This window comes from Urocampus carinirostris, chromosome 9 (assembly GCF_059441175.1).
Source record: "Urocampus carinirostris isolate Australia breed hairy pipefish chromosome 9, RoL_Ucar_1.0, whole genome shotgun sequence".
Classification (NCBI taxonomy): domain Eukaryota; kingdom Metazoa; phylum Chordata; class Actinopteri; order Syngnathiformes; family Syngnathidae; genus Urocampus; species Urocampus carinirostris.
Window position 1 is genome coordinate 27,951,094 of NC_142357.1, and position 16,233 is coordinate 27,967,326.

The 16,233-nt window shown below is 39.9% G+C and overlaps 1 protein-coding gene across 3 annotated transcripts in view; it reads left to right on the plus strand.

The window, feature by feature from the left end:
* LOC148359969 (glutamate receptor 3) overlaps positions 1 to 16,233 on the plus strand; it is a 205,040-nt gene that overhangs the window by 136,081 nt on the left and 52,726 nt on the right. For all 3 annotated transcript variants that reach the window (XR_015851267.1, XM_088343424.1, XM_088343426.1), the window contains exons 5-8: positions 5,422 to 5,475; positions 11,217 to 11,378; positions 12,388 to 12,555; positions 12,927 to 13,031. Coding sequence is in view for 2 of the 3 variants with exons in the window: in XM_088343424.1 (XP_088199550.1) it covers positions 5,422 to 5,475; positions 11,217 to 11,378; positions 12,388 to 12,555; positions 12,927 to 13,031 (489 nt within the window). In the remaining variant the exon portion in view is untranslated. The remainder of the gene's footprint in view (positions 1 to 5,421; positions 5,476 to 11,216; positions 11,379 to 12,387; positions 12,556 to 12,926; positions 13,032 to 16,233) is intronic.

The following is a 16,233-nucleotide window of genomic DNA, read 5'->3' on the forward strand; positions in this document are numbered from 1 at the left end:
GAATTGTAAATGATACATAATCCTTGCAGCAATTCACATTTCATAGTGCCCTGTTTGGGTGTAGCATGCACCTGTCCACTCGAGCGATGTAGGGGCGATGATGCTTCATATGACAGAGCCGCACAAACTAATGCCAGCTGCAGGTTTATCACGAGAGAAGAAACAATGGCAAAGCGAAGCTACCAGAGAGCTGCGTTGGCTTCATTTTTAAGTAGGCTTGTTGAGAAACATGACAACAATTTCAAGCATTTACAAGGATTTCGCTTAAAATTCAAGCACTTCTCAATACGTGAAAAATGTAACATTAACATTCAATCATTTCTAAGTATTTCAAGCACCCGGATGAAGCCTTGAGGTCTGAACCGGCGTTGTATCTGAAAGTCACTCATGAAAGCGCCACAAAATGCCTTTTTTTGTTGTTGTTGAGTTTGATCTTCCTACTTGCATGTGCTTTGTGTTTATCTGAGGTCTTACTATATGTGATCTTTTTCTGTCTATATGCTGGTATAAACTGAAACGAATTCTGCTGTTCAATTTTTTTACATGGCCTATGATATATGTCCATAATTGATACGTAATCCTTGCACTAATACATATTTCATTGTGCTATGTTTAGCTGTAGCTAGTAGCAAACGCTTAGCAGAAAAAAACATAGTAAAGTGAGTCGTCTCCATGATTAACCTTTTATATGACGACTGGAGCGATCCGACTCTTCATTTGGAAATAGTTGGATGTCTTTTTTTTAACCCTGCGTTCCATGTTTTAGCCACTGTTTGTATGTTCCTGTTTTCCCTCAAGTCTCCAGGAATTTTGGTGTTTTTGCCTGTGCTCTTGGCCACGCCGCCTGGGGGCAAGGACACTTCACAATACAACGCCCTAAAAACTAATACCAGCTCCCGTTAATTACGCAGGAGAAAGAAATGCAATGGCAAAGCGAAGACTCTAAAAAAGTGTGTCGTCTTGTCAAACGTGTTTTATTTTCTTCATTAATTGCGTGCTTTACAGGGTCAGACTACCAAGAAACAGGGTAACAATTTCTAGCATTTACAAGCAATTCACCCAAAATGCAGGTATTTTTTCAATCCGTGAAAACCCACCACTAAAGGTGAAGGATTTTTTAGCATTTCAAGCACCCGGATGAACCCTGCAGTGTGAGGAGATGACAGGATGAGAGGCTGGCTGTGTTCCATGCCGAGGTTGTAGCGTGCCACTACTGCCAGTCCAACAGCGGGCTCCCGACAGGCGGGGGTAAGGGGAGTGTGGCTTTTGGCTTCCTCACTCTAGGGCAGGTGCAACCAGGCTTATGGCCAAAGTCAAGGTTAGGACGATAAAATGTAAGGTTCCATAAAAAAATAAAAAAAATGAGGTGAGCATTTACAGTGGGGTGGGGATGTGTCATTGTAAAAGAGCCATTAGACGCAAGCTGATGGATTCTGATAGCCGCTTGGGCCGACACCCTGCGGTGCTTCAAGTTTATGGGCGTAACGATGGGGAAGTTGTCACAGAACACTGACCCTCCCAAACAACTTGACAGTGAACAATGCCCTCACCCTGATTGCACTGCTCTCTGGTAAAAACAAACGTTAAGTCTTGGGTGGACAGCTTGTAAAGAAGAAGTGTCTTGTTAAGTTTGTAAAAGTAGCCCGTTAAAACTGGCGACTTTCAAACTGCAAGTCTTACAAATAAGGTCAAAAATGGCGTTGTGAAGGCGAAATGAGGTAATGAAAATCAATATGCAATTGATACATTATGCCCACTATCCAAAGGTAATTGGGATGAGCTCCAGCATCCCTGCGAACCTAATGAGCATAAGTTGCGCAGAAAACGGATGGATGCAATTGATACACCAAATGATCAACTCAAACAAAGACAATAAAATAGTTACACTTTATACAAGCACTTCAATACACAAGAATTCCAATGCACAAGTTTTTTTCAACAAAAATCATGCTCACTTTGACGAAGGAAAATCCAGTTCAAGGATCACAACGATCTTCTCCTTGCAATGGACTGCAGCGCTTCATCACTGTCGCTGCTGCTGGATCTCAGTGCTGCCTTTGACACTGTTTACCATGATACCTGACTAGATCGTCTGGAAAAATGGATTGGGCTCTCAGAAACTGTCCTCTCATGGTTCAGATCCCACCTCTCAAGTAAAACGCATTGTGTTGGATGCAGTAATTTGACCTCTGATACTTGAGTGTTAACTGTGGTGTTTGGCAGGGCTCAGTACTTAGTCCCCTTCTTTTCAGCATTAATATGTTTCCGTTAGGTGATATTATTTTAAAGTATAATATCAGTTTCCATTGCTGTGAAAATGACACTCAACTGTATCTTTCCCCATTGTTGACATTTCTTGGCCTGCTTCACTGAGATCAAAAGGATGTCACTTAACTTCTCGAGCCTCAACCCTAAACAGATTCAAAACTTAATTATTGGTCCATCTAAATGCAGTGACACTGCTCATGCTGATATGTTTGAGTTTTTCCTTGCCCTCATGTATGTTTTAGTTCAGGTTATGGTGTAATAATAGTCTGTAGTCTGTACAGGGCTTTGAGACTTCTTGTGATTAAGGGCAATGCTAATAAACATGACTCGATTTGACTTGACTTCACCGAACAGTCCCAGAGGCTACCACTATAGACCTCTCAAAACCATTAACCATCATTATCTCATCTACGTTGGCGCATTCCACCATCACACACCCGATCCTGCTCACTTGTTAATATTACGCCGCGAGTTTGTTTTTATCATATTGAAACTCCTTTTCGTGACCCTGGCCGTGAGTCTGGAAAGGTAAATGGTAAGGTGTTTTCTTTGGCAAAAACTGGAAATAGACAATGGTGTGAGTGACCTAGCTAAGGATACAATCGGTGAACATCTACTAGCATTACGCTATTGGAAGAGAAAGATTTCATCAAGGCTATAAAAGCACATGGAGCGTGACTGTTTTGCAAAATTACAAACCACTATTTATAACGAAATTGCGAGACTTGTTATTATGGATACGCGTCAAGGAGCTAGCGGAATCTAACAGCACGGAGATTAGAAGTTGCTTTTATTTACAAATACCTACAGTTTGAGGCAGCGTTGGGTCCAACCAGAATGGATTTCAATGGCCTCTATAACTAATATAAAAAAAATTAAAAAATACGACTGTCTCTGAGTACGGTTTGGCATGAGAAAGCAGCGAGTGCAGGTTACAAAGGCAAAGAACGGTTTTTGCAGCGCTTTGATTCATTAAAAGAAAAAAGAGAAGAACAAAAAAAGCATGCTGTAAAATGTTAGTGTGTATTTTTATTTAACAGTACAGTGACCTTAGTTTTAAGTATACAGTAAGTGCTTACGTACAATCAAAACTCGTGCGTTGTCACAAAGGACTTTTTGTGAATTTGTGACATCCTTTCTTTGCCGTTAAAGTGTTGCTTTTCCATTTGTCAAGTCCACGGGGAAGAAACATTCTTGCAGACCTTTCGTGGGGCAAATGCTCTCCTGAACAATAGGTCCAGAGTGCCCTTTGTTTTATTTTATTTTGTAACTTTGTGATAAAAGTCATCAACTGAACTGCTCTCTTCAGCCTTTTTTTTCCCTCACCGTCCAAATACACACGGAATGTTCACGCAAACATTTGCTTCGTAGATAGGTAGATTTTCCTCTTTCTAAATAATATTTTTGGTTTTTAATACTTTATAAGCTTGTTTTTTCATTCTCTCTGTCTCTCTCAGTCTGCCTGTCTGTGTCTCTGTCTGTCTGTCTGTCTGTCTGTGTCTTTCTCTCTGTCTGTCACTCTGTCTGTCATTCTGTCATTCTGTCTCTCTGTCTATTTCTCTCTGTCTGTCTCTGTCTGTCTCTGTCTATCTCTGTCTGTCTCTGTCTGCCTCTGTCTGTCCATCTCTGTCTATCTCTCTCTGTCTGTCTTTATCTGTCTATCTCTTTCTGTCTCTCTCTCTCTATGTCTCAGTCTCTGTGTCTTTGTCTATCTCTCTGTCTCTCTCGCACTGTCGCTCTCGCTCTTTCTCGCTCTCTCTCGCTCTTTCTCGCTCTCTCTCGCTCCCTCTCGGTCTCTCTCCCTCTATGTCTCAGTCTCTGTGTCTTTGTCTATCTCTCTGTCTCTCTCGCGCTGTCGCTCTCGCTCTCTCTCTCTCTCTCTCTCTCTCTCTCTCTCTCTCTCTCTCTCTCTCTCTCTCTCTCTCTCTCTCTCTCTCATATATGTAGATATAAGATATGTCACTAAAGCGAGTACACCCCTCACATTTATGCAGATATTTCATCATAATGTTTATTTGAACAACACTAAAGAAATTGATTGAAGATTTTGTGCTTCTCTACCTTCCGCTTGAGGATGTCCCGAAGATGTTCAATTGGGTTTAGATCTGTATACATGCTTGACCAGTCCATCCCATTTACCCTTAGCCCCTTTAATTAAGCTTTGGTCATCTTAGAAGTTTTTTGGGGTCATTGTCAGGCTGGAAAATTGCCCTGCGACCCAGTTTCGGAGGAAAGGGATCATTTTCTGCTCCAGTATTTCACAGTACATCCTTGAGTTTGTGTTATGCAACTCCCCAACTCCAGTTGTACTAATGCAGCCCTAAACCATGACATTCCCTACACCATGCTCGACTTTAGGCATGACACAAACATGTTTGTGCTCCTCACCTGGTTGCCATCACATATACTTCACACCATCTGAGACAAAATAAAAATGTTTGTCTCATCAAAACAGAGGATATCTTTCCAATAAGCCATGGCCTTTGTTGACATACTTATTTTCATTGTGTCAAAGTGATGTTTCTTCTGTAATGTTCCATTGAACATTATACCAAAATCTCTGCAGAAATATGAGGGGTGTGCCCACTTATATGTGACATACTGTGTGTAATATATATACACTCTGTTTTAAGTGTGTATTATGCAATGGTGTCAGGCTCACGTAAAGTGTCACTGTCAAGCTTATCAACAAAATAATCAACAGTGGGAGGAAAATGTGACATAAAAGCAGCATGATTGGTAGCAGAGTGATGGAAAGGCGGAGAACAGCACTTACTATTCTCAGACAGGCTGCGTGGGTTGAAACTGGCTTTTATGCTGCAAAGGTGTGATGTGTTCAAAGCAGAGCGGGATCCTGCGAACATCTCACTGTCTCACTGTAAATTGTTTTAAATATGTCATTTTCTCGCCCCTTTTACTTCTCCTTTCTGTCCAACAACGGCACCTGCACAAAAACTTGAAAGTGAGCGGAACAGTCGAGGATGTTCCGCGTGGTTCTCCTTTATTGTCAATTGCCAATTAATGTCAGCTTCTGCTCTTTAGCTCTTTCACAATTTGGGATGAAAATTGTGCTGATTAGAATTTGTTGTATTTTGTCTTTTTGTGTGTTACTGCTTATGGATGGTTGACTGTACCTTTCTCATTCTCCATTAGGTTGTGGCACTGGGGAAGAACAGTCGGGGTTACCACTACATCCTGTCCAATCTCGTAAGTACTAATTGCAATGCTGCAGGGTGTGGAACTAGCTAACATCAAACAATGAGGCAGGGGTCTTAAACTCGCTGCCCGGCGGCTGATTGCACCCTGCGGGATGATGGTTTGAGGCCCCCGCCTTCATATGAAAATTTAAAGGAGGGGTAGGAAACTAATTTGGAGACACGCGCTGCATTGGGTTAAAAATCTAGCCAAGGGGCCGATTCTGGAGACAAATCCAATTGTTCTCAACTATTAATGAATATACAGTACATGCAGATATATACACGTTACATTTTCTTATTATATTAGTTTATCATACGAATAGTTTAGTCAAATTGGTTTTGAAACACTCTCAATGAAAAATAATGTATAAGTCCCCCCTAATAAGCAATAAATATAATGTTTCGCTTTGTAGTATTACATGTTTCTGCCGTCAGATTTTTGTAGTATTTTAGTCGTATTTGCAGTATTTTTATTGTTTTTCTGCAGTAGTATTTGTGTAGTAGTTTCATAGTAGTATATTTGTTTTGCATTTCTAGATAGATAGATCAATAGATACTTTATTCATCCTCGTAGGGAAATTCACACTTCCAGCAGTATCATCCTTGTGTTGAAAAAAAAAATAGAATAAAAGATATAGAATATAAAAATACCCAATATAACGTATTGATATAGAGTATTTAAATAGTGCTACGGAAAATACACACAGTTATTAAAATAGGGTAATATGCTAATGTGGGGGTGGGGTTTAATGTGGGCTTTTACTCCCCTGGGTGGAGTTAAAGAGCCTCATGGCATGGGGAAGAAATGATCTCCTCAGTCTGTCCGTGGAACAAGACTGTGACAGCTGCTCTTCTATTTGGAGTTGATGCTGTAATATGTTTGTCGTATTTCTGTAGAAGTATTTTTGTACGATTATGATAATTTTTAGTACTTCTTTAATATTTTTGACAATAGGGACAAAGTTGGCACTACTCAGCAGTATACTATTGTATGTATCTTATTATTTTTTGACCATTTTCTTTTGGCAGGTCAAATGAAAAAGCATGCCGCAGTGTGCCCACCATTGGTTTAAAGGGAAAGTGTGTTATTAAGCATCTTAACAGTTTTGATTTAGAAATTATGCAAAAATGCATAATCTGTGATATGAACATGAATATTTTAAATTATCTTGCTGCTCCAGATAATCCAAAACATATATATATTTTAATTCTTCCTTGTTGTTTTTAGCACTTGTTTTATGTTCCACTCCATAATACACACTGTCTCTCTAAATATTTTAAATATAACTTAATAAAAAAAAAAAGAAGGAAAAAATGACACGTTCATTATTTTACAATAATGCTCTTAGTTTATGTGTTCTAAGCAGGAAGTACGTTCCCACTTTGCAAAAAAGTGTTAGGGGATGGAAGCAGATAAACAAGGGGAAGAGACAGTAATCCCTCGTTTTTTCCGGGTGTTGTTTTCCAAAAATGACCTGCGAAAACAAATGCCACGAAGTAGAATTCTTTATTTATTTAATTATTTATTCAAGAACAAACCAAGTTTGCAGGCTCAAGTATTTGTTAAACAAATAAAACTACGGTACTTTATGAACTTTTAAATAATTTCTGTACTGTCAATTTATAATTTTAAAAATAATGTTGCTGTTTTATTGCACAATTGCATGGATTAAAGACCTGATCCATTTTACAAATTACGTTGCCGCCATCATGTAGTTTTTATGAAAAGCTGCATTTGCCTTCTGTTTCTGTCCATTTTGAAAAGCGCCAGGGAGCCACGCGATTAGAGCAAAAGGCCCGCACGTGGCTCCAGAGGAAGTTCAATGGGTCGAGAAGTCAATGTTTGTTGGCAATAGAAAGCATCTTTCTGTATTTAGCCAATCAGTATGAAGAACACAATGCACAATGAAAAAAATAGCAAAATTACAATGAGAGCACCGCCATAAAGCTAGAGAAAACTGTAATGGGATTAGTTTTAAGATTCATCATCAAATTCATTGAATTTTGGATTCTTTTAATTCTGATTGACTGAATTTCACATGAATCCTTGATGTGTATTTTTTATCATTTTGAATCTCATTTAGTGTAACATTTTAAAAATAAATATATTTGAGAACAGTTTCCTAGAGGAAATCCAGATTCAGCCCAACCACACTCGAGCTCCGGCGGCTCCCAAGCCAACGGAGTTTGAGACCCCTTCATGAAGGTTTCTGCATTGAACGCTTTGCCTTTTACTAATAATTTTACCGGCTTCAACATGGCGGTAAGACAATATAGTGCAAGTGAACGTGCAATATAAATAACCCAAAAGGCAATATAAAATGGCAGTAAACATTTTCAATCGCCTGTGGAGGACAACTTTTCACCGGCAGCCCACTCACGCAGGTACGCAGCTTGAGTGATCCCACTCACATATTTTCCAGACTGAGGACTGGAATTACGCAACTCTCACTTATTGTGCTGCACTCACATAACCATAACGTCACATTGAAATGGTGTAAGTCCGGGTCATGGTTGCTGCGGGATTGCCATTGTGTTTGGGTTTTTTCATATATTTTTTTAAGTGACACGTCCAGACTTCTTTCTATTGTGGATAAAATTGCACGTAAACTGAGTATCTGCCCATGTGACTGCAGTGCAAAAGGACAAATGATGGTGTATGTGAGTTAGATTTTGGTTCTTAATATTGATTTTTACTCTGACACCAGCTTTTTACTTGTCAGTATAGCAATCCCAATTATTACAGTGAAGAAATATTAGATGGTCAGCACTCGGGGTTATAGATCTTATGTCAGGGGTATCAAACTGATGGTGGGAAAAAGAAAACTGGGAAAAAAAAACTAAAAATTAAAGCAAAAGAAAGAGCAATGGAAGAGTGAAAGAGAAAAGGAGAGGAAGAAAGAAATACATAGACAAAGAGAGTGAGAGAAAGTGAAAAAAAAATAAATGAAAGACAGAGAGAAAGAAAAGAAAGAAAGAGACGAGCAAGAAAATGAGACTGAGAGAGATAAAGAGAAAGCAAAATAAAGACAGAGGGTAAAAGTCAAAGAGAGAAGAGGAAGGGAGAGAAAGAATAGGGGAGAGAGACTGAGAAAGTAAGAGCAAAAGAGAAGGAGCAAAGAGAAAGGGAGAGAGAGACAAAGAGAAAGTGAGAGTAAAATAGAGAAAAACAGAAATAAAAAGATAAGAGAATGAGAAAGACAAGAGAGAAAGAGATCAAGAGAAAGGAACAATGAGAGATGAGGGATACAAGAGACAGGAAAGAGAGACACGAGAGAGAGTAAAACAGAAATAAAAAAGAACAGAATGAGAGAGAGAGAAAGAAAACAAAGAGCAAAAGAATGAGACACAGAACGACGAAACAAAAATTTTTCAGGCCTTCACAAATGAGTCAAAATGGCAGAAATTGGCTGGCAGGTCTCCTCCCATTTGAGAGAAATTAGCATTGAATGAGTTAAATGATGTCACAGCTCTTCAAGAAACAAGCCACATGGGTAACTTTAAGACTACATTTTTTTAGTCCCCCTGTGTGCGGACTACTTGGCAACACCTTTGTATAATTGTGGAAGAGGAACACTAGAGGTTCTGTGCCTAGTCAGTCAAATCAAGTAGCATTTATTTGTGTAGCCCTCAATCACAAAATGCCTCACTGGACTGCACAGGTTACAATTACACCATCACCTGATCTAAAACCGACGTGCGGGCAAGGAAAAACTCAAAACCTCAGCACAAGGATAATCAGAAACCTTCAGAAGGGGCCTCACAAGTGGCAATCCCTCTTCCAGCATGACCAGTGTGCAATAGATTTAGGTTTGGGTAATAGTACACAAAACAGTAAACATCAATAAAAGAAAATAGGTAATATGTTGAAATGTGTCCAGAAGGTGCATGACAGCAACGACGCCTCAAGCCTGTAAAGTAGTCCAAATAGTGCATGACCATCTCTACCGGCTGGTCAATGCAGGCGTTGACATACATTCAGGTCCTGTTTGCTGACTCATCTCGAATAAATTCTTCTGCCTCGTATTACTACAAGCAAGCAAGTCGGAAAAAGACAGTATCAGAAAAGTATTAGGTGGACATTAATCATAAGCTATTGAATAGAAGTGGCTCTTAAATCTAGATTTAAAAACTTCCACTGAGGTTGCAGATCTAATCTCCGGAGGCAGAGCATTCCACAGCACCGTGGTCAGAATGGAGAACGCTCTCCAGCCTGCAAATTTCTTCTTGGCTCTTGGAGTCACGAGTAGACCAGCATTTTCCGAGCGGAGGCAGGAACATAGGGGGAATCAAATCGGAGAGATAAGAGGGGGCAAGTCCATGCAAACATGTGTATGTTAGTAAGAGAACCTTAAAGTCACATCTTAAGCAGACTGGAAGCTAGCCAAGTTAGCTAATACAGAAGTAAAATGCTTAAACTTTTTTGTCTTAGTCAAAAAGTCTTGCTGCTGCATTTTGATCCACCTGCAAACTTTTGATGCTAGACATCGGGAGACCAGAAAGCAATACAGTGGAACCTCGGTTTTCGAATGCCTCTCAGTTCGAACAAATAGGTTCACGACCAAAAATTTCGCGAAATTCTTGCTTCGCTTTTCGTTCAAAAAAATCGGAGTTCGAACGCCGGTACGCTAGGGGCGATGCTGAGCGGCGTACGGGTGTAGATTGCCCCCACCTCTCGTGAAGAACTGTTGTCACGTGAGCGCGCACTTCTTTTTGCTTTCGTTTTTAATATCGGAGTGTTTTAACCCCTAATAATGCCTCGGAAGAAGGTCGGGGCAAGCTGCAAAGTTGCTACAGGTGAAAAAAGAAGAGTAGTGCGTACAACTATTGCATTTAAGAAAGAAATAATAGCAAAATATGAAGAAGATGTGCGAGTTTCCCTTCTTTCGAGGGAATAGAGCATGGCTTCTGTAGACCACCACAAAGGTAAGAAAATCCTATTCATAAATCATTCATAAATTCATAAATCTTTTCTTTATCATTTAACCGCTCACCACTTGTTGTGGAGACAAGGGTGCTAAATGACATGTAAACGACCTGATTTTTTTATGTTTACACGTTCATGTTAGTGTAATCTTTCATATGGAAGATTACGCTAATGCGAACGTACGATTAGCCTGGGTTAGCTTCATGTTTACGTTCGTGGTAAACATTCAGGGTGTTGGAACGGATTAAAACGATTTTACATTACTTTTAATGGGAAAAAAACGATTTCGGTGATTGAACAAATCGATTTTCGTACAGGGTTCTGGAACGGATTATGGTCGAGAACCGAGGTTCCACAGTACTTAGTAGTAATCAAGCCAAGAAGTAATAAACGCATAGATTATAATCTCAGTCTCCGATTGAGATCTTCACAATATAACGGAGGTGGAAGAAAGCTATTTAGTAATACTTTACACATATAACTGAAACGGCCAATTATAATCAAATATAACACTTAGATTTTTGACCGAGTCACTATGGGTGTTTTTACATTTGTCGAGGTTCATAGCAGTGTTTAAGAACAAATCCCGACAATGAATTTCGGTGAAAATGGTGTTCTTCTGGCTCCAAGTTGTGCCACAAAGATTAATTAATGCGAGTAATTGGCTTACTTTCACCGTGCCTACAGCACGAGCTTCTTCATAAACATGCACTTTGCGCAACGCCCAAACAAGGCTAATATTTTCCGAGTGTTTCGCCTCAAACCTTATTAAATACAAAGAAGTTTTCACCAACCCTGTTTCTCCCCCGTCTTTTTCGTCTCAGGGGTTTTCTAATGTGAGTTTGGACAAAGTCTTTGCCGGAGGAGCCAACATTTCAGGGTTTCAGATCGTCAACCCCGAGAACCCCATTGTGCAGCAGTTTATACAGCGCTGGGAGCGGCTAGATGAAAGAGAATTCCCAGAAGCCCGGAATGCTCCTCTGAAGGTACTTTGATTGGAAAAGGCCTTTCACTGTGCATGCAAAGTAAGACGATCGCGTCCTCTGAAGTTATCGCCGTCACGTTTTTTCCCCTCCCCCGCTCATCCACTGTTTGCTTTGTCATTATGTCTTCCCCGGTGCTCTTTACTTCCTCTACATCGCATCCCCCTCAAGAATCAATACATCGATAAGCAGTGTAAGGCAAGGTTGTATTGTAGCTCCCAATTTACATCTCATTAAAAAAAAATTGCAAGAAAGAAATAGATTTAGAATGGCATTTAATTAGATTTTGTCATTCAGCAGTGGTTCAAAAGAAAACAAGTTGCCCACACAGTCGCTAGCGAAAAGGTCAGGCTATGTTAAAAGAAACGTGTGTGGGGAATAAGATCACGCTGGTCTTCTGTAAATCATGCACTTAGAAGGTTCCGTAAGGGTGCTTGAAGTCTTGGAAAACGTTTGAAATGTATTATTGGGCTTTTATGGACTGATAGTGCTTGAATTCTGGGTGAAGTTATTGTAAATGCTTCAAATTGTTGCTTTGTCACAGCCTTCTGGTGGCTTCGCTTTGCCGTTGCATTTCTTCTTCCCTCGTGAGTAACTGCAGTTGGCATTAGTTTGTATGGCGTTGTTCTATGAGGCGTGTCGAGAGGACAGGTGGACACTACACATATATGGCACTATTAAACGTGTATTAATGCAAGGATTAGGTATCAGTTATGGACATTTATAATGAAATTCAGTTTGCACTACACGAATAAATACAGTAGACAAGAAAACATAATATGTGCAGAACTTATTCAGCACATAATGTCAGGTACACTCACGTTTTGCAGGTAGTTATTTATATTGGATGCTAAAAAAATGGTAAAAAAATAATGGAACTTATATTTCTTCCTATGCGGCCACGGCCACGTACTGGTCTGTGTCCCAGTTGTTAGGGACTCCCTGCAAAACATGTCAAATGTCAAAATCAGTATTCCGAGTTTACCGTTTTTACGCCCCTTTTTAATTGCAGTACACTTCAGCGCTGACACACGACGCCATCCTGGTAATAGCGGAGGCTTTTCGCTATCTGCGGCGCCAACGTGTGGACGTTTCTCGCCGTGGCAGCGCCGGGGACTGCCTTGCCAATCCGGCCGTACCTTGGAGCCAAGGCATCGACATCGAGAGAGCTCTCAAAACGGTAAGCGAGGAAGGACAAGTGCGAGAGCTGGACGGCAAGTGAGAGAGAAAAAGGAACGAGAGGCAGAAAAAAAAACTGTGAAAAGCCGAGCAGAGATAGGGAAAGGAGACGGAGATAAAGATGGAAAGTGACAGAAAGAAGGAAAGCGAGCGTGGAACCATTCTGCTGCAGATATCTTTGCGCCCAGCTCACTCAAATTCAGATACTCATTACCATAAAACTACATCTTTTATTAAAATGAATCCAGTTCATCATTTGATTAACAGACCGTGCATGCTCCAGTATCTCCAAGGACATGGAAAAAGCCAGATCAGCTATAGATGCAGAGTGATATCTATTCTTGCATGCGTGTTTTGTGTGTCACATGACAGGTCCAAGTGAAGGGGATGACGGGGAACATCCAGTTTGACAACTATGGCCGCCGCACCAACTACACCATTGACGTGTACGAGATGAAACTAGGTGGGCCAAGGAAGGTAAGTACAAATACCTTTATTATTCTAAGTTAGCTGGAGACTTGTTTGTACTCGCAAAACAATAAATACATACGAAATGTCAAGACCAAATAAGTTTCTAAAATCTAATGCAGTGTTTCCCATACATGGGAAGATACAAGTTCATGAGACTCTGGCGGGACCAATTTAATATTACGGTGTATGTAAATATATAAAAATGTCTAGTTAATCAAAATAACATTCAACATTTCGCATCATTAAAACGTTAGCAAACGTTATGGTGTGTGTTTGTGCTATGTATTTCTGTCTCTCAGAATGAATCTTTATTAGTCAGTCCTTCCCCCTGTGCTAAAGCAAGCACTCACACTGACACACACTGCACTTGCAGTGTTTGTCCCGCCCCGCTTACAATGTGATTAGACTGAAGGGTAAAATATGACATTGATGAGTGTTGCGTTTTCTTCTAGTTGAACATTTTACAACTCACGACGACCAGAAAATAAGCTTTAGCGCCAAGTTCCCAAACAGGAAGACTCTCCAGCCTCTTATCGCACTACTGGCTTTTCAACAAAGCATAAAAAATTTGTATAGAGCAAGAAAACGCTTTGGTGGACACGATCCCTAACTGTAGCTTAATTTATGCGTTACAATAACCTCCTGTAAACCTTCGAAGAAGAACCGGCATCCTATCATAGCAATCACAAAAGCATCGGTACTTATTTTTAATACTGCAATTTACCAAATATATGATATGGGTATTATATTCAAGTGCATTTAAAAATCATATCGAGGATTTGGTCTGTTTACTCGCCGATACAATACCTTAAAATAGCACAGAAACAACACTAGTTTTTTTTTTCATTCAATTAGATAACGAGCAGATTTTTTGCATTAAACTTTTGTCTCTTGTACAATGCTTTGTGGGTGTGGCTGGTTTGCTGTCATAACTAGTATATCTATAATTCAGTATTCTACAAGAGCACCCATTGATAATAGATCTAGCTTCTTGATTTTTCTCTAAAAACGCACCTGATTGTTTTTATCTCAATTGTACAAAATCACATGCCCCTGGGCCCCCTAGACTAGAGGTAAGATCGGGCATAAAAAATCCAGCCAAACTCGACGAGGCCCGCGTGTATAAAAGCTAAAATCAGCCTGGACCTGCCTGATTAACTTGATTTGGGGGACCAGGTCCAAAGTAAGCCCAAAGCTCTACTCCGGCGCCATGCTTTGGTGACGTAGTGCGCGCTGCGGCAGAAATACGTGTCAAAATGCGGCGCCGAGTTGCAGCTTTGGGTTTACTCAGGGGCAATGTTGCCTCTAAGCTGCGCGCATGCGCAATCGCGCACTGCCCGCACATTCTCAGCGCACAACAAAATCTATCCAGCGCAATGTTCCCTTTAAGCTGCGTGTGTGCGCAATTGCGCTATACCCAGAGCTTTTCCGCGCACAAGAAAACAAAAAATCGGGGTTCGAAATAGTTACAGTGCATGAAGGTAAAAATACAGTACAAGGGTTCCCCTGACGTTGTGTTCTAAATGCGGTATTTGGAAGTCAAGGTCGAAGTCGAATGAAGTTGAGTAAAGTCAGTAGAGTTTTTCGAGAACTGGCTTCTTCGGCTCAGCTCACTAAAAGGAACCGGCTCTTTCGGGTCCTAAACGGCTCTTCAGGTTGTTTTTGCTTCTTTCATCCCTATATGACCAAATATTATGTAAAAGTATGCTCAAAATGACTTAAAGGAAGAGTGAATAGATCAAAAAAGAAAAAAATACCAAAATGAAAAAGGAATGAAAAGCTGAAAAAAAAGAAACAAAAGGAAGAGAAAAAAGAAGGAAAAATTCAGAAAAAAGGCAGAAAAAAAAGAAAAGAAAGAAACTAAGGAAAAAAAAGTAAATAGAGAACAAAAAGAAAAAGTAACAGCTAGGAAAAAATATCCACAATGAGATTTTTTTAATGGTATTAACAAAATGAAAAAAAACAGGGAAAAAGAAGAAAAAGTTTGTGTTGCATTCAAATAATTTCCAATTATACCAAGTCAATCTTGTTTCCAACATTGTACTTTCACTAAAAAATGTGAATAAATGCAGTTCTGTATCGTGCAACCGACTAAATAAGCTCCCAAAAATGTTAGTATTATGCGACAAAAGATACTAGGGGGGGGAAAAAATGAAAATCTTGTGAAAGAATTGTTGTGAAAACAAATGACATTTGTAAGCCGTACAACCTTTGCAATAATACATTAGTCAATTCAAAAATGAAAAAAAAATTTGCTTTGCTGGAAACTCGGAAAAATGTAACGTGATGTCAAGTTTTGGACATGTTTGATAATGACTTACTTTCCACACTTGGGATTGCTGTTGCTCACTGTTGTTTCAAGCATTGCTTACCGACTTTGTGTGAGCGCTCAGACCCGTGGAAAATTAGAGGGAACATTGCTCCGGGTCTGTCCCTCAAATCCAGCATGCCCTTTTTGCGCCGAAGTACGCGCAGCCCCAAAGTACAAGGCCGAAGGGCACACATCAGCCCCAAAGTACGCATAGTGTGTAGTAAAAATACAATTACTTCAGAATAATATCAATCAAGTAGAAGTAAAAGTAGTCATCCAAATAATTACTTGAGTAAAAGTAAGTGCATGCTGTGCAGACTGTGCATGATTAAGAAGAAATGGCGAGAGAAAAGCCCGGCTCGATTTAATGATTAACAAGGGTCCAGGCCATAGATCTTAGTTCTACCTTATACTGTCCGCCCGCCTGTGTTTCACTAAATTGTATGGTAGACACAGTTAAGGGTAATCACAAATAATGAAATCAAAACAATGCAGAGTTTCTCAAGTGATTACTCTGCTGCTTGGTAACATGGGCAACCAGTTGATTTAGAATTCAAATGAAATCATCAAAAAGAAGTTTGCATTTTATTAACCCAAGCTTGACAACATAATCTTGAATAATATTTTTAATAACATGGGATTTCTGTTACAAGTTTCGTTTTTCTAACTGTAGTTGAAATAATTAACTACACTGTTTATTTTTACTTTGACACAATGAAAAGAAGTATGTCAACAAAGGCCATGGCTTACTGGCCTACTGGAAAGATATCCTCTGGTCTGATGAGACAAATTATTTGTGGTGGCAACCAAGTGAGGAGTACACACATGTTTTTGTTGTGCCTAAAGTCAAGCATGGTGTTGGGAATGTCATGGTTTGGGGCTGCATTAGTGCAACTG